Source organism: Wyeomyia smithii, chromosome 3 (assembly GCF_029784165.1).
Source record: "Wyeomyia smithii strain HCP4-BCI-WySm-NY-G18 chromosome 3, ASM2978416v1, whole genome shotgun sequence".
Taxonomy (NCBI): Eukaryota; Metazoa; Arthropoda; class Insecta; order Diptera; family Culicidae; genus Wyeomyia; species Wyeomyia smithii.
In genome coordinates, this window is record NC_073696.1 from 49,993,647 (window position 1) to 50,018,484 (window position 24,838).

At 36.5% G+C, this 24,838-nt stretch overlaps 1 protein-coding gene across 5 annotated transcripts in view; it reads left to right on the plus strand.

Annotated features, from left to right (window-relative positions):
• Positions 1-24,838, plus strand: part of LOC129731536 (cyclic nucleotide-gated cation channel subunit A) — a 295,263-nt gene that overhangs the window by 203,128 nt on the left and 67,297 nt on the right. For all 5 annotated transcript variants that reach the window (XM_055691617.1, XM_055691619.1, XM_055691618.1 and 2 more), the window contains 2 exons: positions 19,361-19,579; positions 20,888-21,050. In XM_055691617.1, coding sequence (XP_055547592.1) covers positions 19,361-19,579; positions 20,888-21,050 — 382 coding nt within the window. The remainder of the gene's footprint in view (positions 1-19,360; positions 19,580-20,887; positions 21,051-24,838) is intronic.

The window sequence follows — 24,838 nt, forward strand, 5'->3', positions numbered from 1 at the left end:
AATTGTCAGTTCCAAAATTTTCATTTATATCAAACCCATTTCAACCTTCTACTTACGAAACCCAAACAACTTCAGCTGAGTTTATGTGAGAGCACATAAAAGCATTTACGAAAGGTATTAGTGTATGATTTCGAGTTAAACTGTAAATAACCAAAAGTGTCGCTCTTGGAATCCAAAAAAATCGAAAATTATCTTAAATTTGATTCCGACGAGAGAAAAAGGCTAAAAAGAAAATGATTCAAATTCAGCCTGATGAATGGAGGACGCTTCTAATTGATTCCAAATTTAGCTAAAAGTGGTTCCATAGATGGTTGAGGCGAATGAAAAAACTGATTCACAGCTTAGTTGAAAGTGCCTCGAAGAGTTAAAATAAAAACTTCTCTTGTTTTACCAGAAATTCTTGAGAGATTCTCAACTTGTGCTTAACAAGTTTGAAAAACCAACGATTCTAAAAACCAGGATATCTGTACAATATTTTTTATAAGCCAATGTTTTTTTTTTGCTAGTTTACCATTTTTTTGGCCCTCAGAATAATCATGAAGCAGGCGTTTGAGAGATTTTTGCGATTACATGTAGTATGAATGATGACGGATGATTTCCTTCAATATGTTAATAGATTGGTTCTGCATTCCTATATTTTCGCCTCAGACGTACTGATTTTTTTTTCTAAATCTTTTATGAATCTACTCTATTAAAAACGTAAGCGGCCTACAAAAATTGGATTTAAGAATTGCGGGAAATTTGTATGAATAGTCAGAAGAAATTACATATTTGTATATTTTTTTTGAAGTGCAAGTGCAAGTTTTTCAAAACATAAATTGTATTCAAGACTTATCCATTATTGAAAAAAGTGTTTTTAATTTTCAGTGTTCTTTCCAAATTATTTTTCTATAACTCGTTTACAAGCAACATTTTATTTAAGATCGAAGTTTTTGGGATACATTTTTTAAAGATTTTTCTTACTAAGGGAGCATAGTTCAGAGACGTGGGGGAGGGGGGGGGTTGTTATCAATCATTTTGAGACTGTTGCACTGTTGTAGGATATATCTCTTCTATTAACAGCAAATTCATATTGAAACAAACCATTTTCATTTTCGGGTACAGAAGGGGGCCGCAGGGCCAAGTCTCCAGTGCTTAAACACTTTCCATGCTGTACCAGTGGAGAGATTAGATTTGACATCGCAGCATAGTAACCCGAGAGGTCAAATAAATTCTGCGTTGGAATGCCGTATAGTAAGACAAGGTTGAATATAGTGGATAGTCGAAGGGAACAGTGATAGTAGTTGCAGAAAGGTGCATGAAAAGAAAAAAAGAATAGTTGTAACTGTGGTTGATGTTAATAAATTTCGTCCATTTATAATATATGTATGTAATATTTGTCACGTATGCCAGTCTGCGTCCAGGACCTCTCAAGGCAACCCCTCCCAACTGCACATATATTTAAATATTTTTATTCATTAAAACTCTTGTCAGATGAAACATTTGATAAATATTAATAACAATAACAACAGTTATAGTAACTTGCTTTTTTACATACCTGCTTTGCCTTAATCCTTTACCTACCCCGGTTTATGTTTTTTACCTTTACTCTTTCATTGACCTTTGTTTGATTGTATTCCTCAGGGTAATTGCTTGATTCTTGGTTTGCTCTAATTCTTGATTTTTCTCGCATTTTTTTAAAAAAAAGAGGGAACTGGATTAATAATTTTATTTGAACAATAAAAATTAATGTAAATAAGTCTGAATTACGACCGCGCATATATCTAACTACTGGATGAGCGTTGGCTTTGAGAAAGTTGATAACGCAATCTTTTGATTACTATACCAAATTCCTTTACTGAGCCATCTCGGCACCTCAGTAGAAAGCATGTCTTAGTTGTCACAATAGTCAATTAAAACTGCTTAATCCGTAAAAGACGAGATCAATCAATCTGACCTTATATCAAAGTGTTAAATGATTCAAACATTCCACCCAATCATTATCATTTACCGTCAACTTCGTCTTATTACGGCCGTTGCAATGAAAGATTCTAATGTGCTTTATAGATATTTAAAATTATTTTACAATGGTCATGCTGTATGCAGTATTAGGTTAAGTTTTATTGCTTCTTTATTTCGATTACAACCGAAAAGCCCATCAAAGTCTTTTCAAAGAACGTTTGGGGTGTTTTGCAACTAGCATCTGGCCTTATTTGACTGGATCTATCTTGTATAATACATAACCGAAAAAAGTAGCTTAGTTCACGAATTTAAACCAGATATTACTAATTGCAAAACCGTCAAGCCCCTCAACCTAGGAGAGGGGCTAATTCATATTGAAACAAACCATTAGTTCGAATTTTGATGGCAGAATAGAGAAAAAAAAAGAAAAATGAAACATTCGTTTAACCGAATGATTAGAATTCATTATGAATAAAACTTTCATCAACTGATTTCGAAGGGAATAAATAGCTAATATTTAGTATGACCACCATCGTTCCGAATTATTTAAATAATACGATTCGGCATCGATTCGGACAGCTTTTGCAGTGTTGCCATTTCTACTCTGGTCTAAGACTTTTTAATTGCTGACTGAACCCTCTAGTGCCAAAGCCCACTTTAAGACGGGCTTCGTTAAAATCGTCATAAATCTTTAAAAACATGTTTTACGTATCTATTAAAGATTTCTAGTGATTTTACTGAAGCCCGTCTAAAGGCAGGCTTGGGCACTAGAGGGTTAAGGTTGGAAATGGCTCAAATTGACGTCCGTTCGCATAAACCAACCTAACCAAGATTCCCCAGAGGTTTGTATGGGGTTACAATCAGGACTGCAAGCTGGCCAGTCCAGTAATGAGATACTTTTTTCAGCAAACCAAACTTTCGACTGCTTGGAGACGTGAATTGATGCATTATCCTGCTGAAAAATAACGTCTTCATTCGCGTTGTTCTCAAAATGGCTGATCAAAACGTCATCCAGAAGCTCTAGATACATTTCGGAATTCATTCGGGTTGAAATGACACAAATCGGGAGCTCCGCACAGTGAGAAAAGGCACCCTATACCATTGAACTTCTACCTCCAAATTGATCTTCCAACACTGGTTTGAACTAGATCATGCCAATAGCAACTGTACTGCCGTGAAACGCATATCAGTCCCATCTGAATTTTCGTCGATTTTGAGTTATGATCACCAGAGGTTAGATTCGGCAATGCTTTACAAAATAAATGAGGAAAATAATATAGTTTGTTCTGAAAAATTTTCAAAAAATATCAGGTCAGTTCGTCCCATCTTAAAAGTAATCGCATGCCAGTCCCACAATGAATATTATGAAAAATAACGCTTATATTCAAAGTTTAAAGCGTTTCTCCACAACATTCAATTCTTCCTTGCTAGTGTTGAGTAAAAACACACGAAAAAATAAATTAAAAGTCATCAAAAAGAGCCAGATCAAAACTGAGACAATCTACAACAGAGCAATCTTCATATGCGTAGAAAGCACGGATCAGATTTGACGATGATATTTAGCACGAAGTTAAACAATATTTTCACACTTTCAAAATGATTCTCATCCAGCAAAATTAACAAGTTTGATAACTATAAACAGCAACAAACTGATTCGTTCTCAGTGGTCATAAAGACTGGGATTGTAAGCCGATTATTTCACACGCTGTAATGCAAGCTAATCGCATATCAGTGCCACTATAATTTGTTCCATTGTAATTGTTATAAACTGACTTATGAAACGAAAGTAACAAAAACATTAAAATCCATCAATCTGAGAAGAAAAAAATATCAATATTCTAAGCGCATCGTACTGTATTGAATTAAACATTCAAGATCTTTTATCGCAGTTTTCTCCGTTCAATGATTTCGCAGATGGGACTGATATGCATTTTACAGCAGTGTAGCAGTCCGGTCCATCCAAATTCATTCGTCAGAAAACACAATATTACGCCATTCCGCCTTTCACACCATTTATTTCTTTGCAAATTTGAGCCGGTTCTGCTTACGCGTTGGGGTGAGCTTCGGTTTCTTTTGAAGTTTCTTTGTTCGGCGATTCAATCAAAATTCGGGCAATTTGTCTGGGGTCACACGAACATCCAGTTTTTCCTTTATCTGGGAGCAGGACAGTCGGTTACGTGTACCTTCATGTCTTGTTTGACCTTTCAGCCTCAACGAAACTTTGGTGTTCCCTTTGGTAGAACGCTTAATACCTAGGGGCAAGACACTATTGATATATTGTTTCCAATAGTCAATATAACAAAGTATTTATCGTTGCATTTTTGGGCTCCCCTGTATCTATACCATAGCTCATTGACGTTACATTATCGTTGGAGCGATGTCAATGTGACAGATAAACGATAAATATTAGAATATATCAACCAATACAGGTCGGACTCGATTATCCGGAACATCAAAAAAAATTTCATTCCGGATAATCGAGTTTTCCGGATAATCGAATTTCAGTATTAAATTTTGCGATAAAAGAACATAAAACAAATATTTCTTTTCTTTATTTTACATGTATAATGTAGTGGCGTAACCAGAAGTTATTTCTTAGGCGAAAAGAGGTAAAATCTTGAGAATCAAAAAAAAATTGGACATTGATTATTTCCACTTAATTCGAACATGTCCCAAACATGCCGGAAGTGACTTAAATGGTAACAAATATGCCAAAAGGGCTGGTAAAGGCAACATTTCAGAATAAAAATTGAAAACGGTCCCCAAAAACATAAAATTCCGGATAATCGAGACTAAAATTCCGGATAATCGTGTAATATTATCGAAATATTTTTCATGAAAATAAAAATGTCAAGCCCCTAGCTTAATACCATATTTTGAGTCTTTTTCGAGGACATTTCGTACCGCTTTCTCAGATCGACCAATTTTTCGCGCGATGGATACATTAGAGTCACTGTTCTCCTTAAGGGGTAATATCCACCAAAAAAAATTTTTCTTGTCATTTTTTTATTGGCTTAAATTATGCTAAAACTATTCTAGAATCAAAATCTATATCGCCCAAGTACTGATCTAAACTCAAAATTCGTTTAGATCTATTTTTACCGAACAACTTTTATGCTCCAAAATAACATTTTTCGTTTTTTTAATTTCGAGGCTTTGTAAACTAGTATGAGTTGCCTATAATCGATATCGTGTTTCAAATTTGAAGTATAGAGGTCGCTACATCAAGTTTGAACCGTTACAGTGTCTCTACAGTACTCACAATTTCCCTTTGTTTAGTCGATCAGCCGTTCTCGTTGTGTACGTTCTTTGTTTGAGTTCTTCTATACTTTTTAACTGTGGGTTCTATTCAAAAGTACTTAAATATGAGTAACAAGCTTGAGTTTTGCGTGGGGTCGGCCAACCGTGTTAAAGTCGTTGAGCATCGCATGTCTGATATCGCGAAAGAGGGTAGGCGCAGCCTTACATCAGATAAAAAAGGAAGAAGAGGAAAATAAAGCCTAGGAAGGACAACTTTTCGGCGCAGGGATAATTGACTGGAGGTAAAAATATTATTAGGGGCTTTATTATTGTGATTCTTAAGATTTATAGCATTTTGAAACTTTCAATGCGTTTTTCTCGAAAACATGTTTTCAAAATCGGCGAGCGGTAGAACTGAAAAAGTTTACATCCGATTGACTTGAAATTTCAACTGTAGCTTCTTCATTAGATTATCTAGTGAAGTACCCACGATTTTATCGATTGATTAACAGCAACAAAAGTTATAAACAATTAAAGTCGATTGTTTTGTCAAAAAGCATTTTTTTCAAAAACCGTTGACATTTTGCGAAGAAAAACTCTAAAAGCACAATCATGTGTATTTCATTAGCGACACTTATGTAGAAAATGAAAAAAAAATTGTTTTGGTTATAGGTGTAGTTGGGCACGACTTCTACTGCTCGCCGCGGAACAACTTTAAAAAAAGCGCTTCACGGCAATCGCTGCACAGCGGCTATTTTGTAAAGTACTAAGTACTAATAAATTTTCTCCAAGACAGGTGGATATTACTCCTTAAAAGCCTTGTAATATGTCGTTCTTCCTCTGTCAACCGATTACCTTTCGTTAATATTTCAATGTTTATCATCAACAAACCAAAATTGAACTTCGAATCAAAGGCCTGTGTCTCTAGATTCGAATTTTCCCCTAGACGCTCAATTGTTGGTCTGGCAACACTATTAGGGTAACGGGGGTATTTTGGCCCACATACATATTTTGGCCCACCCGGTAACATTTTACGCATTTTATCTGATAAATTCAATGAATATTAAAAAAATATGCATGTAACATTGAATAACACACCTAAGAATCATACAACACTAAAATTTTCGGCGAAAAACTGGCTCTAGTTAGTGTTATTTTGGAATTAGTTCATACATATTCAAAGTCATGGCTGAGTCAACCTAAAATCAAGAGGAAGTGGTAATATACAATTTAACGTCCGGAAGCTATTGTAACAAATATGTATGCTTTTGAAACAATTCGTTGTTGTAGTAATATCAATAAAATGTCATAGGAACAGTTTGTATACTCTAACATGTTGGAAAAGTTTAAAAAGTGGTTAAACGCATGGCCGAAATGTGTTTGCCTCTTTCTGAAGCAAACATATTTTGGCCATGCCAAGTTTTGACATCTCTTTGATTACCGTTCGGCTGTTGCACGTGAACAAAGAAGCAGCTTGTGACAATTTACAGGTAATTACTTCTTAATTTATCACATTTAACGATGGATATGAAATTAGATGAGAATGCCTGTCAAACCGCTATAAGCCAAATCATTTCATTTTTGGATGCCTAAAATTCACAAAAAATCACAGCAGAAGGATGTTCCTCAAACCCACTGTTTTTGCTCTCAAAATACCGATGATGATCTTAAATATGATTAGTCCGAACTATTTCCATATACGTCTGTAGATATAAAGGTGGGCCAAAGTAAAAATTTGGTGGACCAAAATATGTTTTTAGTACTTCGTAGAAATTTTGATATTTCTAGGATATTTTTCAATATATTGCATTGTTGAACGGTGTATATTAAAACAGACACTTAGCTTTTAACAATGGTATAACAGAGTAGGTATTTATGTTGAAAAATTATGTTTATTTTTAATAAACTGTGCGAACACCTTCCAAAGCTGGCCAAAATACCCCCGTTACCTTATGACGAGCATAAATTAGACGTAGCGCTCTTAAAGTTCAGGCTACCCGGACGAACACATATGATTCGCATAGATTCTATAGGATTCCTCATATTGGATTCGTGAGCGTCCTTGAAAAGAATTCCTGAAAAAAGATTCCTCAGAAATGCCCTGTATATGGCTCTAGGTTTCTTGAATAAGAATCGTGAGTGGGAATCCTCCGGATCGTGTTTGCGATTCCTTTCACGATTCCGTCACCGTGTTAATCGGTACCCTGGGGATTCTTACTCAGGATTCTCTGCGTGTTAGTAAGGGTATTGACTCAGAATCTCGTTGGTTAATTTTAATAATCTCGACTCGTTGTTGGATGGTGTATCTTTCCATTATGAAATGGCAAACCTTACTGAAAAAAAAAGGTCCAGAGAGCGGTAAAAAATATCGGTTTACTTTTATAGCGCTCTTATTGGAAAATCCTTTATAAAACCTATCTAGGAATAGTGTGGTAGCCCTCAAAAGTTTCAAAATGACATCTCTGCCGTAATCTCGCAGACCTGACGTATGCGACAGCGGTAAAAACACAAATCGGCCACTTTGGCGCTTACGTCAGTCTGCGAGATTACGGCAGATCCTTCGGCATTCTAGGCTGTTTCCCATAAACCGGCAGTCAGTTGAAGTTCAAAATAGCGTCAGGCTGGTGTCGATTCCCGGACTGCGGGTATCCATTTAACTTCGGAAATACCCATATTGGGAGGCATTCGTCCAATTCAGACTGTTTCCAAAAATCGGAAGTTATCATTTTGGTTTTAAAATGACCCTGCACATCATTCTGGTTCCGGAAATACCCATATCATGTGGCATTTGGTCAATCTAAGCTGATATATGAGTATCCGGAATGGAAAGCTGCAACCATGGATTAAAAAAATGCGTCTAGAATCGATTTCAGGTCTGGGCATCATTCTAATTTTGCAAGCAGAGTGAAAGACCTGTTTTCGGCCTATAACGCGGCCATCGTTAACATTATGTTAAATTATTGATCGGGAATATAGAGGTACTTGGATGTTGCTCTTTTTGCCTTTCTCCTAGAAAGGTATAGCAATCACTGGAAAAAACCAAAGGTATAAAAGTGGTCCAAAGCACAGTGGTTTAAAAGTCGATTTTGACGCGCTAAATTGATAACTCCACGTACGTTGGATATACAATTATGACGTCTTCAGCAAAAATGGTGGGTAAGACCTCCTGCATCTTTTGGTGCTATGAGATTTGTGATTAATCTCCCCAAAAGTGAGATGAAAAATTTATTTTTTTGCTCCATCGAGATCCAGAGTTGGTGTCTTCGGTAAATTTATAGGTATAACCAATACGACCAACTTTGCCGAAGACAAAAAATTCGTATCTGTTACTCAAATTGACTTAGAGAGTATTTATTGAAAATAGACATGTCAAAACCAGTGCTGATAAAAGTCATTGTCCCCAGCAAAATTCTTCGAAAATTACAGCCAATCATTTTCAATTTTCATTTCCAATGATCGCAGCACTCTTTCAGATACACTAGATTTTCGTCCTAGTAACGTGCTGTTATACTCAGATGAAATAGATCGCGCGCATCGTTCACGGTTACGGAATAACATTTGACGACAAATCCAACAAAATGATCTTCACTTCAAAGCGAAAAAGAAAACCAAACAGTCCACTCAACCAAAATAAACCTCACCGAAACACTTTTTCACTGACACTGACCGATATCTTGACAATCTTCGTTAACTGATAAACTGATTTTGTTGTCATGCTTTCATCGCATGAAATATAATGAGGTGTTTTGACAGTTCACTTCCTTGCAAAAAGCGGGAAGGGAGAACTCTGAAAGGATTGTAAAAAAATAACGTTTATGGATGCTTTTTTCACTTTCACTCAAGAGTGTCAACAAATATCAACCCTGGTCAAAACACATTTTTCAATGAAACATATTTTTTCTATTTTCTAGGCCTTCACTATGTTCTACAAAGTTGTTAGTAGCATCAATATACACAACTGTCTGGAAGTTACTATATTCGTATTGTTTGAAAAACTATGAGCTATGGGCTATTTTTTATTTTTTTTCGCCATATCTCAAATCACTGTATCTTTCTTAGGGGCAGATAGATGCAGATTCGGTGGTAAGCATATGAAAGTATAACAATAGAACTTTCAAACGCTGGTGGTTTCGCTAGTCCACGACTTTCTGCTGATGAGTTGTGTTCATAACAAAAAACCTCGTTTTTACCCTTTTTAATGATTTAATCAGGTAAACTACTAATATTGTAAACCAAGATGCCACGTAATAAGTTCGTATCTATGGTGACCATCCTACCAAGCGTGGTTCAAGTATTTCAGAACATGTAAATTGCATATGCTTGTTTTTGGTTCACCTCGAAGGTTCTCAATCAAAAACAATGAACATAATACTAAGTTGGTATCTGTAGAACAAGCAAAAAACGGAAATTGCAAGCAGGATAATAGCAAATATAAAACCACTATCATCAATTACAATTTAAGTGTTGCCTCTTGTTGAATTTTGTTTGGTGGTATTTATTTCTTTTAATACTGTTGCATTCAGTAGTAACTATTAATTATTATTGTCCACCACCATGCAGTTGTCGGTTTCGACACAGTCGAACTAGCAGCATCATAACATCATCAAGTAATAGTTTCTCGTGATTTTTGGCCATCTGCAAATGAACGTTACTTCGGGGTCTGATGAAGCAAGCAGCCAGTTTATCCAATAGCTTTACGAGTATTGTATTCTCGATATCTGTTGAATTAAAGTTTTGAAAATAACTTGACACATTCGTAAGGTAAATTCATGTACCTTTCCCAATTCTTGTTCGTTACTACCTGAGCGTCTTCTAAAAGCTGGCGGATTGAAACATTGAAATGGATGATTACGGCCAACCCATGCATTAATACATTGTGGACGCTTGTTGGTAGATAATATCGCGGGTACAAACTTACCAGCAGATGCTTGGTTGCACAACAGTAAATTAGTGTTTCCGAAGAGGCTCAGAATATGTTAGAGAAGTGGTTCCCAATCTTATTTGGTCCGCGGCACCTTTTCCTAAACACAAAAAGCTCCGCGGCCGCCTTTGCGAAGCACAGAGAGCATTGCGGCCCCCAAAAGAATTTCAGATACAAGTTTGCAATACGAGTCTGCGTTTTTTAGTCATATTGTCCTGCAAGTCTAATTTGTTTCACGTCTTAGTCCTAATAGGCAGAATAATTGAAAATCCGCTTTCACAAAGACACCTAGAAAGAAATTTTGATTGCCTATCAAACTTACCAACAATTTCGCAACCCCCTAGATGAGCCTCGCGGCTCCCTTGCCGGCCGTGGACCCCCAGTTGGGAACCACTGTATTAGAAATTTATGGTAACTTTGCTTGATCTACAGTTATCAACTTAGTGTTATAATAGCACTTTCATTGTTTTTGATTAAGAACCTTCGAGGTGAACCAAAAACAAGCATATGCAATTTACTTGTTCGGAAATACTTGAACCACGCTTGGTAGGATGGTCACCATAGATACGAACTAATTGCATGGTATCTTGGTTTACAATATTAGTATTTTACCTGGTTAAATCATTAAAGAGGGTAAAAACGAGGTTTTTTGTTATGAACACAACTCATCAGCAGAAAGTCGTGGACTAGCGAAACCACCAGCGTTTGAAAGTTCTATTGTTATACTTCCATATGCTTACCACCGAATCTGCATCTATCTGCCCCTAAGAAAGATACAGTGATTTGAAATATGGCGAAAAAAAATGAAAAATAGCCCATAACTCATAGTTTTTCAAACAATACGAGTATAGTACCTTCCAGACAGTTGTGTATATTGATGCTACTAACAACTTTGTAGAACATAGTGAAGGCCTAGAAAATAGAAAAAAGTATGTTTCATTGAAAAATGTGTTTTGACAGGTCTATTTTCAATAAAAACTCTCTAAGTCGATTTGAGTAACAGATACGAATTTTTTGTCTTCGGCAAAGTTGGTCGTATTGGTTATACCTATAACTTTACCGAAGACACCAACTCTGTATCTCGATGGAGCAAAAAATAAATATTTCATCTCACTTTTGAGGGGATTTATCATAAATCTCATAGCACCAAAAGATGCAGGAGGTATTACCCACCATTTTTGCTGAAGACGTCTTAATTGTATATCCAACGTACGTGACGTACGTACGTAAATCGACTTTTAAACCACTGTGCAAAGGGTCGAATCTCGTATATCAATCGACTTAGTTTGACGAGCTGAGCATTTTCTGTATGTGTTTGTGTGTGTATGTGTGTATGTGTGTGTATGTAACGCTCTCCCAATCTCACTCGATTTTCTCAGAGATGGCTGGACCGATCTTCTTGAAATTAATTGCAAATAAAGGTCTAGTTGCCCCATAAGACCCTATTGAATTTCATTGCAATCGGATTTTTAGTTTAGAGGTTATGTTTAAAAATGTGAAAATTACGAAACATCATTATCTCAGAAACTACTCAATCGATTTTAACAATTGGTATTAAATGAACGAGCTACTTAAAAAACCCTTATCTTTTGAGTTTCATGAAAATTGAACGTGCGGTTCAGAAGTTATTTAAAGAAACGTGTTCTGGAGAGTGTTTAATCCCACTCAGTGTGTCGAACAGTTGACATTTTTGCATGACACCCTATCGAGAAATACTGTTGCTTCTCTTTTGCTGACTTCGACAGCAGCGTTCAACTGTACGCTTCTCTATTTGAGAGAATCGTGAGACTAAAGGCAAACACGGATAGGTAACGATTCTCTTTTGTTCCGATCTCCAGCCGCTTCGATATCTCGACTGTCGCATTATGCGAATGACAATAATTGGCGATCATGCGACAGTTAAGCACAGTAATAAGATGGAAAATTAATAATTACTATGTATGTACTGCCGAAAAATATCATCAATCGAGTACACCAGAAAATTTTAATCCCAACTTCTGAACTTTTTCATTCGAAAATAGCTGCTGTAGCGAAAGTCTCATCCAAATTTAGCATATTCAACCAAAAACAGGACAATAAAAGCATGAATCTTACAAATCCGATTAATGTCCTCGTGCCCAAATAAAAATCAACGCTAAGTAAATTGATTCCACTTCAATTCGTAATAAATGCAATAAATACCACAGATAGCTACAGTCAATAACACACGAGCCAGAGTTTGTCTATACAATGACAACAATATGAAAAGAAGTGAGCGAGAGAATTGTTGTTCATATTAAACTCGTGACAAAAAGCAAGAGATAAAGCAGATCGTTTGAAAGTTCGGTAGCGGCTACTGTCGCGTAGTGTTTCATTCCACAGTGGTTATCACAAAAATCTCGCTGCTGTCGTGTGATTACTGTAGCGTACCAGTACATTTCCCTACCCTGATCTCACTCATGTTTCTCAGAGATGGCTGAACCGCTTTCAACAAAATCAGTGTCATTTGCATGGTCTAATCACCCCATAAGACCCTATTGTTTTTTTTTGCAATCGGACTATTACTTTGCCTGTTATGTTTAAAAATGTGAAATCCAGCTTTGAAAAGAAACATATTCCGAAGAATACTTAAACTCACTCACTTTTCTCAGAGATGGCTGAACCGATTTCCACGAAATTAGTGTCAAATGAAAGGTCTAGCTGCCTCATAATACCCTATTGAATTTCAATGTAATCGGTCTGTTACTTTGTCTGTAATGTATCAAAATATGAAAATCAGGAAACTTCAATATCTCAGAAAGTACACAACCGATTTGAACAATATTGGTATCAAATGAACGGGCTAGTTAAAGGTTAATTGATGAATTTTATAGTGATTAAACACGTGGTTCAAAAATTGTGTAAAGGAACATGTTCCGTTGACTTTTTAAATTCACTCGTATTCCCAAAAATGGCTGGACTAAAAAAATTTATTTGACTATAATCTCATTTTTATGCCAACCGTTATGTATTAAATTTATAAAAACAACGAAAGTCTATTATCTCAAAGATCACACGACTCATTTGAACATATCTAGTGTCATTTGAACGGGTTGTCTCGCAAACTCACAATTAAGAAATTTCATAGCAATTTGATATGTGGTTCAAAAGTTATGAAATGAAACGAAATTCAAAGACTATTTGAAACTGTAACTGCTTTGATCAAAACATATGGCCTCAACAAAATTTAATTTTGGTATTGTGCTATTCGTACGTTCCCGGTATTGCTCGTGATTGAAGTGTACGAAATTCAAAGTCATTTCTTTTATTTTGCTATTTCTTCAGCACGAATATTTTACTCCTAATAGTCTCAATAATTTTTTTAACTTTTTGCCTTTCTCCTAGGAAGATATAGCAATCACTTGCAAAACCGAAGATATTAAAGTGCTCCAAAGAGCCGAATGGCATATATCACTCGACTCAGTTCGACGAGCTGAGCATTTTCTGTATATATATATATATATATATATATATATATATATATATATATATATATATATATATATATATATATATATATATATATATATATATATATATATGTGTGTGTGTGTGTGTGTGTGTGTGTGTGTGTGTGTGTGTGTGTGTGTGTGTGTGTGTGTGTGTATGCGTGTGAGTGTGTGTGTGTACGTGTGTGTGTGTGTGTGTTTGTGTATGTGCAGATTTTTATTTTCACTCACTTGTCTCAAGGATGGCTGGACCGATTTTCATGAAATCATATGCAAATGAAAGTTCTTGTTGCCCCATAAGACTCTATTAAATTTCATTGTAATTGGATTTTTATTTTAGAGGTTATGTTTAAAAATGTAAAAATCACGAAACATCAATATCTCAGAAACCACACAATCGATTTCAATTGGTATCAAATGAACGGTCTATCTGAAAAACCCTTAACTTTTGAATTTTATATAGATCGAACATGTGGTTCAAAAGTTATGAAAAGAAACGTCTTCTGAAGACTGTTTAATTTCACTCATGTTTCTCAGAGCTGGCTGGACCGATTTCCACAAAATCAGTGTCATATGAATGGTTCAGTTACCCCATAAAACTCTATTGATTTTTTTGCAATCGGACTATTACTTTGCCTGTTATGTTTAAAAATGTGAATTCCAGCTATGAAAAGAAACATATTCCGAAGAATACATAAACTCACTCACTTTTCTCAGAGATGGCTGAACCGATTTCCACGAAATTAGTGTCAAATGAAAGGCTAGCTGACTCATAACACCCTTTTGAATTTTACTGTAATCGAACTGTAACTTCGTCTGTAATGTACCGAATTGTGAAAATCACGAAACTTAATTATCTCAGAAAGTACACAACCGATTTGATCAATAGTATTATCAGATAACCGGGCTAGTTAAGGGTTAACTGATGAATTATGATTTAACACGTGGTTCCAAAGTATGGCTGCCCTATACGTTCCCATTTCATTTGATTATAATCGAACTAAGCAACCGTTATGTATGAAATTGTTTTTAAAACAACGAAATTCTATTATTTCAAAGATTACACGATTTATTTGAACATAACTAGTGTCATACGAACGAGTCTCAAATTTACAAATAACAAACTTCGTAACAATTTGATATGTGCTTCAAAAGTTATGGAAAGAAAAGAAATTCAAAGGCTATTTAAAACTATACCTGCTTTGATCAATATATGTGGCCACAATATAATTTAAATGTGGTATCGTACCATTTGAATGTTCCCGGTATCGCTCGTGATTGAATTGTTCGAAATTAAGAGTCATTTCTTTTATTTCGCTGTTTCTTGAGTAATTACATTACGTCAAATTTCATATTTTATACTTCTATTACAACATCATTATTTTACAACCCAAAAAGTGAATACACATTTATTGGATTGAAGCGTTCATGTAAATCTATTTTTACAAATGATAAGTTCGAATGAGAAAGGCTGGGTCTGATCGCTAGGTGGATTAATTTAGGTTTTTTAAATACTAAGCTTTTTTAAATAGTGTGGTGCTTTTGGGTACAAACAAAATGCTTTCAAATGCGAAAAATAGCTATGCAAACACAAACAGTTAGATAGTTCTGATTTTCTTCTATCAACTTGAATGCTTGTTTATAAAGCTATCGAGAAGTTTTGATAGCCATTCCATACTCTATTGCAAGACTGATTCATATTACCGTCATTTTAGGAGTTCCACTAATTGCAGTATAGGCCCAGTAAACTGTTTCTCAAAACCTATCGTTTAAAAAAAATTCTACTGTAACCATTTCTCACTTTCTATTCTAGGGTCACAATTTTGTGGATTTAGGCAAGTTTAGTTTCTAGGTAACAAATTTTCAGAAAACATTTTTTCCCTGTAAAAGTATTCATTTCGCAATGTACAGACCTATCTGTAAGGAAAAAAACTGTATCTGGAAATAAGTCATTTTGTAACAGTTGGTAGTTTGCGAAGCGAAGAAGTAGAAACGTGGCTGCTAAATTCACTAAATTATAGGTATTTTTACGGCCCTCTTTTTCCATACGCGAAATCGGCAAACTCCTTACGCAACTACCCTTTTGAAAACACTTCCCCTTAAGCGCCAATACGAAGAAACCGTACTGCGGAAAGGTATATTCAATTCCCAGCCCGGCTAGTCCTCTCAGGGCAGGTCAGGTAAGGACTACCAAAATTGCGAAAGAGACCCGCGGATACCCGAAACCTGATATATGGTGAATCTTCGCTCAAAAAAAAACAGGTTGATAAAATGATTTGAATTAGTCTTCTGAACTTAACCCTGTTTATTTTATTGATTTTTCCTATCGCACTAAACGTACACGTTATTCTAATTGTTAATTGGATCGATCTAGCCTGGTTCGTTACAATTGCATTCGACGCCTCGTAGTTTCCGCTGTCCAAATTTGTATTGGAGCTGATCTTAATTTTTAACTATTTAACACTCGGTATAATAATTGCGAGTCTTCTGACTCAAAACGGATTTATAGAAGGTTCACGATCTTCGCTATCTTAAAGGAATCACAGGAATGAAGTCACTAATATAAACTCCTGCAATTTCAGCTCTAAACTAGTAAAACTTTAATTCTTAGTCCTCTAAGAGGCTAATCTACGCGACTCATAATCGCAGCTATTTGTTTTTATAGTTTTTGTTTGAATACCCGCCGCTCTACTTTTGGTATCGCTGCAATAAACAAAGGGTTACACCATTAAAGGGTTACAATTTCTCCATCATTTGGATCGTACAGGTTGTGAGTAGAAAATGTCCGGAAAAGAGAGATATCTGTCATGTGAAATTATGGTTTTTCTATTTCATTCCGTAATATCTCATCTTAATTATCTTTAATGCTTCGTGATGACGTCCAGAAAACATTTCTTAAACTCGGTGCTAATAGGACTGGACGTTATTTTTACCTAAAAGCAACCTTCAACTTTTCGAACTTGACCTTCCGCTCCACAGATAAACTTTGTCGCAAACCCCGAGAAACCCTTTTCATCGAATTTGTTCAACACGATAAACGAAACAAGTCAGTAGTATTGACAATTTTCCAATCGCAATTTGGTGCATTTGTAATCGGTAATCGACGGTGCCATATCTCATTCTCCGGTCGTGCAACCACCTGAATTTAGTGCATTATAATTCACGCAGCATTTGTTAATTTATATTTTCGCTCCGATGGTGCCAATATTTATTGTCTGCCATGAGGTGTCTAGCTGGTAGCTTTGGGCGACCAGCATGGCATGGGCAGGATCGTACTGGTTTTGACCGGACTGACTGATTGGATTGCGGGTTGGGGGGTGGGGCTCCGGATGAAAAGTCTGAACGTGCTTTCGAAACGCCCCCTCTTCCTTCCGGTTCGTTGACAGTGTTGGCTAATATTTGAGCGAGCTCAAGGTGAATTAATTTTTACAAGTTTCACTCGAAGACTATTTCGTTTCAAATGAGTAAATATTTTGGGGTCTGCTGGTTGAGCCTCGTGCTATAATTTCACCTAAACTAGTCGCTGCTTTGAACATATAAACAAGGAGGGAAACGATGAACTACTGACCTTGATGGCTGAAATGTTTACCCTAGGAAGGTATTTCCGATTATCTTCTAGTCATTAGTCTAACAGTGGCAGATGGCTGTCATGTCCGTTTTATTTTCAACACAAGTTTCTTGCAGCCGACAAAGGAAGGTTTGAGGTAAAAAACACGCGACCGCTTATCGTGGATGAATTTTAAGTTCGATCAATATGATCACCTTCCCAGCAGCAGCGCAGTGGTAACGACTGGGTGGTGGGTGGACCGGTTGCTGAAACAAGAAGGGGTGGGTGGGTATGGTGACATTGTTACGTGACTTGGTGATAATGGAATTAATATGCGGGTAGTGTCACCGGCGTCGATGGCTGCTTGGGACTGCTCAAAACTGATGCGAAATGGAATTGTTTACGATTCGTTCAACCTTCACTTGCTGCCGCAAAGTTCAAGTGTAAAAGGGTTGGTTTCGACAAGTGTTCAGTAGGTACGTGGTTTGGTAGGTTGGCTGCTGGTGTGTTCCGTACAAGGTGAATTGAGCGCTGAATAATAATGGATCTAACTAGATTTGTTTATAACTTGCTTCGAATTTAGACGGAAGCAGAGCTTCTAAATTTAGTTTAGTGCTATTCACTTCCGGGCTTTGTTTTCTATTTTTATCCGATTGAACTTGCCGAGTTGGCGGCGGATTTGTTTCATGTATATTGCATATAATAAATGTTTAATATTAGTAGTGTGCTATAAACTAATTTATTTATAGCTTCGGCTATAAATACTTTCTCGAAAAGCAGATAGAAGTCAATAAACCACTAGAAATATTAGTCAGGAATTTGGTTTAATCGGTCTTAGATTATTGCTTAATCAATTCAGGTCTGCTTTGGCTATCATTAATCTCCAGGAGATTTTATTGTGCACAATCAAATCATTACAACTTTGGGCACGTCGGCATGTTTGAAATTCCTGAGCTCTGTCTCATTTTACTCACGTAATGTTTAAGTTCAAAACTTGATTCGAAATTCGTATTCAATCTCATAAAAACAAGCCAGAGAAAAAGTGTTTTCAAGTGTTTAAAGTTCAATGTTTACAATCGATGTGCGAGCCAATTAATGAAATGCACGGAACAGCAATCTTCAACCGAGACTCCACGATCCGAAGCGCATCATTAAGCATTACCAAAGTTCGTACCGCAAATGTTACAACTATTTAATCAGCTCCGGTCCGCAAATGAACCGCATCAGCCTCAATTTAATTAACCAGCTCTAACGCTTCGTTATGGTGCAAAACTTTGCCGGGAAAAGTTTGCTTTCCTGCCGTCCTCGCTTCCCTCGCAGTGGACGACGCGACGATTACGAAAATGGCCCTCGACAAGCGGTCGCATTTTGGCTACTCCACTTAGACAATGAACATTTAATTAGAGGAAAATGGGTAGGACTGTACTTAAAATCAAGTGGACCACAGCAGCAGCAGTAGTTCCTATGCTCCGATTGTGGGAAAAACGCAGCCACAAAAGGCGCATTCAGAACCTATCAAATCTCAGGCAAGTGCGGGTGATTCACAGCGGAAGGAGGTTTCTGTGCAACTATTTGGTCAGGGGCTTTAGGCGGAAGTCGTGTCTAATAATAGTCCAAGGGCAAATTTGACAAAAGGGACGGTCCCGAACACATCCCGAATCATCTTGTTTTGTCGAAGCATTCTGACTGGAAGATTCGCTTGACATACTACAACGAAATGTCATGACTGGATGTTTTTCCTATGTAATGGAGGGGCGTTGTCATGGATCAACATATCTTTGTAGGAGGAATCTGCAAAATTTTTGGTTCCGTTGAATGCTATTACTTATGTTATAATTTAATAATACTCCGTTATATAGAAGAACAGTGAAATGTGAGCATGTCATTTTAAAGTAGTAAATCAGCAATGCAATGCGTGAGAATGTTATAAATACCTTTGAAAAGGTCACATGTCCTCTAGTCCAAAACATATACAAAGTTTTAACAGAATCAAAAATGTTCGTTTCTGATTGCAGCAATCTCAGGATGTTCCCTTCAGTTCAGATGGGATTAAAGTTGAAAATTGAACCAGTTTTTTACTCTCTCTGTCTCTCTCTCTCTCTCTCTCTCTCTCTCTCTCTCTCTCTGGCTAACCGCCATCGCGAGGTTATCACTTAATCATGCACATGCTCTACTTTTTTTCTCTGTGAAACCCCACACCGATGACAGCCAAAATTTATATTTTCCGCTTTGGTTTCTTTCCAGGAATCGTCCAGCGGCAGAGGCTCACTGCATCGCTGGTTGAACGCGTTCCGGCATAGACTCAGCAAACGGGGCCGCTCGAAGCCGCCCGACCAGTTTCTGGATAAATTCTCCACCACGACCGCTTCGGATACGCGATTACACCAGACGGTGCCGGCGCTGCCCTCCGATGGAACCTGCAGCCGGCTGTCCGTTGATCCGTCCCTGCCTTCGCATTATCGGGTGAGTAGCAAGTAGTACGAACAAAAAAATAATTATCTATTGGATTTCCCAAATTAGAAGGTTGCATTCCAACAATCGCATCTTTAATTTCATGCTATGATGAGCACATTCATAGCACATAAAATAGGTTGTTTACATAGCTCTTTAAACTGTCGAGCAGCTGGATAACACATTTCTACGTCTCATCTACCACAAGCTCCACAATAGCGAATTCCAAAAAAGTGATTCCAGCCATCATTTATTTTTCTTTATCAATTTATAATACTCCTTCAAGGCCAATGCTCTCGTGACAGACAGACATGGCCTACGTTCCGGGGAAATTTATGTCGACGAAGGGATTAGAGACTACCGAAACAGGGATCATCATTAAGCATTTCATTATGATTCGGGGTCCGCAAGTTTCTATACCCCAACACACCGAACGTACGAAATGTTGTTATCCACGGCAGATGTTAGCTAGCACACAGCAGCATCATTATCGTCGTACCGTCGGTTATCAGACCCGGGCCATCTTTCAAACAATCAAGATGCTTGTTGGCGCACGAAGATTTGCTAAAGTGTGAAGTTTTTGACTGATGAAGCCGAGATAAGTGCCCGTAGCCCTGGCGGAGGGAAGATGCTCTGCCGAATTAATCATAATTGAGGGAGATATTTGACATTTTAATTACTCGAGCGATTACGGCTCGGATTAGGCCGACCGGGGAACCGCAATGGCAGTAAATTCGTAAATATATAAAAAAAAAACACTTGTCTCTGCGGTGAGACGACGCGTCCGGCCGTAAAAAGCCGTCAATCTTTGTCGGAAATTTTCATCCGTTGTCATTCGAGGGTCGTTATAAACATGATTGAACCGGGCTCGATTTTGCTGACGAAACTGAAACCGTTTGCCCTAGAGTTGCTGCCGGTGCTGCTTGAAGGCACCTATAAAAAACGATGCGGTTCGATTTATTGTTGAGAGAAAAATTTTATGTTTGCAGGTGAAACCTGCAAGTAGAGATGACAAGATGACAAGACGATTGGTCGTTCGAGTTTTTAAACCAGTTATGAGACTGCCTTAAAATTCGTTAGATTTTTCTGCATTCGTTAAAACGTCTGCTTGAAATTCAATGTATTGTTATCAGCGTGAAAGCATGGATGACTTGAAATAAAATTGAATAAAATCGATAAAATGCGACTGGAGTAGATCGAAACATATTGAACCTGCTGTACCGTGTATAGTAGAACCAGGGAATAGAACGAAAATCGTTGCTAGTCCACAGTTTAATATTGCTCTGAGTGTTTCTTTACTATTTTCTTGTCTCATTGCAGTGGCTGTCGGTGGTGTCGCTAGCTGTGCTGTACAATATTGTGTTTGTGATAGGACGTGCCGTTTTTTGGGAGATCAACCGCCAGGCGCCAGCCCTCTGGTGGACCTTAGACTATCTATGTGATTTTATATACTTAGCCGACACGTTAGTTCATTGTCATGAAGGTGAGTAGAGCGCCACTGTTGACACTTTCCATTAAACAAAGATTGCAATATTGCTTTTTCCGAAGGTTACAGCAAATGTAGGTCGCCTTAAATAATTAGAAAGGAAGACGTATATTTTTGTTTGTTTGTTTATTTGGGTAAAGAGAAGTTTCTTTCTCTCATTTCTTTGTGTGAAATGAAATACTGGAAAATTATTTATCTGACACATGTTTGTTGCAATTGGACTATTAATACCGTATTTTTCTCTCATGCTCTCTGCGATATATGTGGCAAATAATCTAACCAAATTTTCTTATCGGTTTCGACTTTGCTTTTCACGGTTTAAAATTTGAAATTAACATACCAGACTTCCAGTTCCATTTATTACGAAAGTTCACATCAATGGAAAACGTAAATCTAATTCCCTAACAAAAAAAAACAGTTCCATAGCCAAGAAGTCATTTACATACAAGTATCATTCTTATTCATCTTGTATCATTGCTTAATTTTCGAGGGTAATAGTTATGTACTAACTTATGTCATATCTGAAAATATTTCGACCAATTTCGTTTCAGTCACCTAAAACATTTCAAATAATAAACTATTTCGATCACTTTTTCACTTCGCTTGTCACGATTTAGATAATGAAACATAATGTGGTGGTTGCGTGGGCGAGAGCTTGGCAAATGTAGTAATATTAAACCATATAAATGTATCAACCGTTCCACAAGTGAAAAATTTAAATCGTGCTTTTTTTTTAATTTCATAACAAAACAAATGATGATTTTCAGTTATCTGGGTTCGTTGATGTTCCTCTTCTTCGTATGTTTCTAGTGACAGATCGTTGATAGATGGCTTGCACCGTAACATGTCGACGTTTATCGACTGCGTCGCACAGTGGAACACGTAGAACATCAAACCTGATCATAATTATTTAAAAAATTTTTTTGCACTGAAAACGTATCATTTTGTGATAATAAAAACAAATAATTGGATTTGGATAATTTTTTACATGGAGTAACCCACCTTAAAGTGATGGATGAAATTTCTTATAATGAAATTTAAATTCTGTCATAGTCGGGTCAGAATTCATCCAAATACTTGAATTTATCATGAAATGAGTTTTTAGTACACATTTCAGTCGTTTGACAATGTTTCATTTGGGTAACCAAGGCTACAACTATCCAAGAAGCGTAAAAATAAGAATTTCTTGATTATTTTCACATAGCGATAAAACACAAGACCGGAAGCACCCGGAAGGTTTTTCTTCACCATTATAACCAAAAATATTAGCACTTTCACGTAATATAAGCCGTTCAACCGAATTTCGCCGGAAACATAACTTGTCCCATTTTGAGTTAGATTATAAAAACAAATATTTTGGGTTTTATTATATTGATTTTGACAAACACCTGGGTTTTCGGAGAGACTAGCATACATGCTAAGTACACCTTTCTGTTCAAATAACATTCTTTAACAATCTCCATCGTTGTTTAATTTAAAAATCACTTGTTTATCTTCGGAACGTTATATTTTAGCTCACGGTATCAAAGCGTCATTATCATGCACAAAAAACTGTTGAATTGCGGTCGGTTCAAACCTCTCGTTAAGACCGCAAACATAACTTTTGGATGTTGATGAGCTGTTAAGTGATCAAGCATGCATCACACTTCAATTGAAACACTACAATACAAAGTTGATTTACTTTGAATTTTTCACTCATGATCAGGTTTTAAACGCATTTACTCCTATGCGCGTCGCCTAGAATAAGGGGCCTGTTTGATACATGCTCCCGCTCGTAAAGTGTCCAAAATCTCCCGAAGCTTCTGCTTGTTTGCATGGTTCTCCTGCGTCCAACGCCACAAAGTTGACTGCAGGTCGCTGTCCGCACCAATGCCTGGCGAATTCTGCCATTTCGTCCCGGGTAGATACTTTTAACACGTACATAGGGTGTGCCAAAAAAATCGATGTTGAAAAAGTCAAGGTGCTCAGCCCTAAATTAGAAGATAATGTTATTTATAGCATTTTTGTAGAACATTTCGATTATTTAAAAAATTGTTTTCAGGTTGCCCAAACGTCATTTATGCAAAAATGACTTTTTAATGCTACATTACCATTCTTTTGCACTTTTTCAAATCTGTTCGATTCCTAATTTTTTTCAAATTTTTTTTACTTTTGGGGGGGGGGGGTTGAATATTTTTCATGGTTCAGTTCAGCATTCCATTCAGTTTTTTGACTCACAAAGCCAATTAAACATCACAGAAAAATTCATTTTTCTAATAATTTTTAGATAAAACCCTTCAACTAAAAATAAAAAAAAAAATTGATCAAGAACTGATATTTCATTACAAAACGGGATTTACAACGAAAATTTACATGAAAAAGATACTTGATATCTTATCGAGGAGCTGAGATAATGGCATTTTCATATGTAATGGAAAACTATGAATTTTAATAAAAATGTTAAATAACTGTTTTATTTTGGGAGATAAATAATAACAATCTTCAGAAAACATGCATTTTTGGATGACTGATAACTTAGTAAAAGGTTGAAAAATACGGAAAAATCTGCGAAAGAAATTAGAACCAAAATTGTGATTTTTAGTGCCTTCTAATAGAAAACTCAATGTTGCTTGTAATATGTAAGAGATAGAAACATAATGTTTTTGGTAAAGTTTCTTGTTTCAAGATAACCTAAAACTTTGTCTGATTCAAAAGTAAACTTTTTATCTTACTCATTGGTGGATTGATCACCCATCTTTCTACATTCACATTCAAAAACGCATTTTGAATATCCTGAAACTTCTCCAAACATCCGTTATGGCTATAATCAACATCCGAATCACTATTTAGGAAACTATACGCACAAACGGCAAAATAAAACACTGTGCAGTGGAGATATTGAGCTTTAGTGGCGTTTTTGACAAAATGCACAGTTTTCCATCACATGTAAAAACACCAATATCTCAGCCCCCCGATAAAATATCAAGGATATTTTTTCATGTAAATTTACGTCTTGAATCCCGCTTTGCAGTAAAAATTTCAGTTCTTGATCAAAAAGCTTTTTTATATGTGTTTTGAAAAGTTTTATCTAAAAATTATGAGAAAAATTCACTTTTTTGTGATGTTCAATGGGCTCTCTGAGTCAAATAACTGAATGCGATGCTGAACCATGCAAAATATTCAAAAACAACTCCACAAAAAAAAATATATGAAAAAATGTAGGAACCAACCTGAAAACGACCTTTTAGAAAGTCGAAATGTTTTACAAAAATGCTATAAATAACATTATCTTTCAGTTTAGGGCTGAGCACCTTGACTTTTTCAACATCGATTTTTTTTGGGACACCCTAGTGAAGTGATTTTTCTTTGGACAAAGTGTTCAGTATTCAGCAACCAAGATAAACAAAACGCTTGCAGTGCAACCAATATAACTCCAATTGTTGTTATCGTATATCCTAAAACGTTGTCTACCTTTATTAGATTTTATGTCCAGTTTTCGTTGAAACTATACGAAAACAATTTTAATATTCAAACGAATAAAATAATTCATTTTGAAAAGTTGAACATTGTGTTTTAACATCAATTTGATAACAATTAAAAGTGCCACCAACAAAAGTGATTGACGATCTTATTGCACTGCGCACAGCAACACATTTGCGCTTGCGCTGGATAACAATTGTCATAGCAACACGTTTGGGCATCCGCTTTGTTGCGGTGCATAGACCATATTACGAACTGACAGGTGTCACGGATCCTGCTGATATTTATGCTGCTTTGCTTTTACGTGCGTTGTGTCAGCGGTTCCG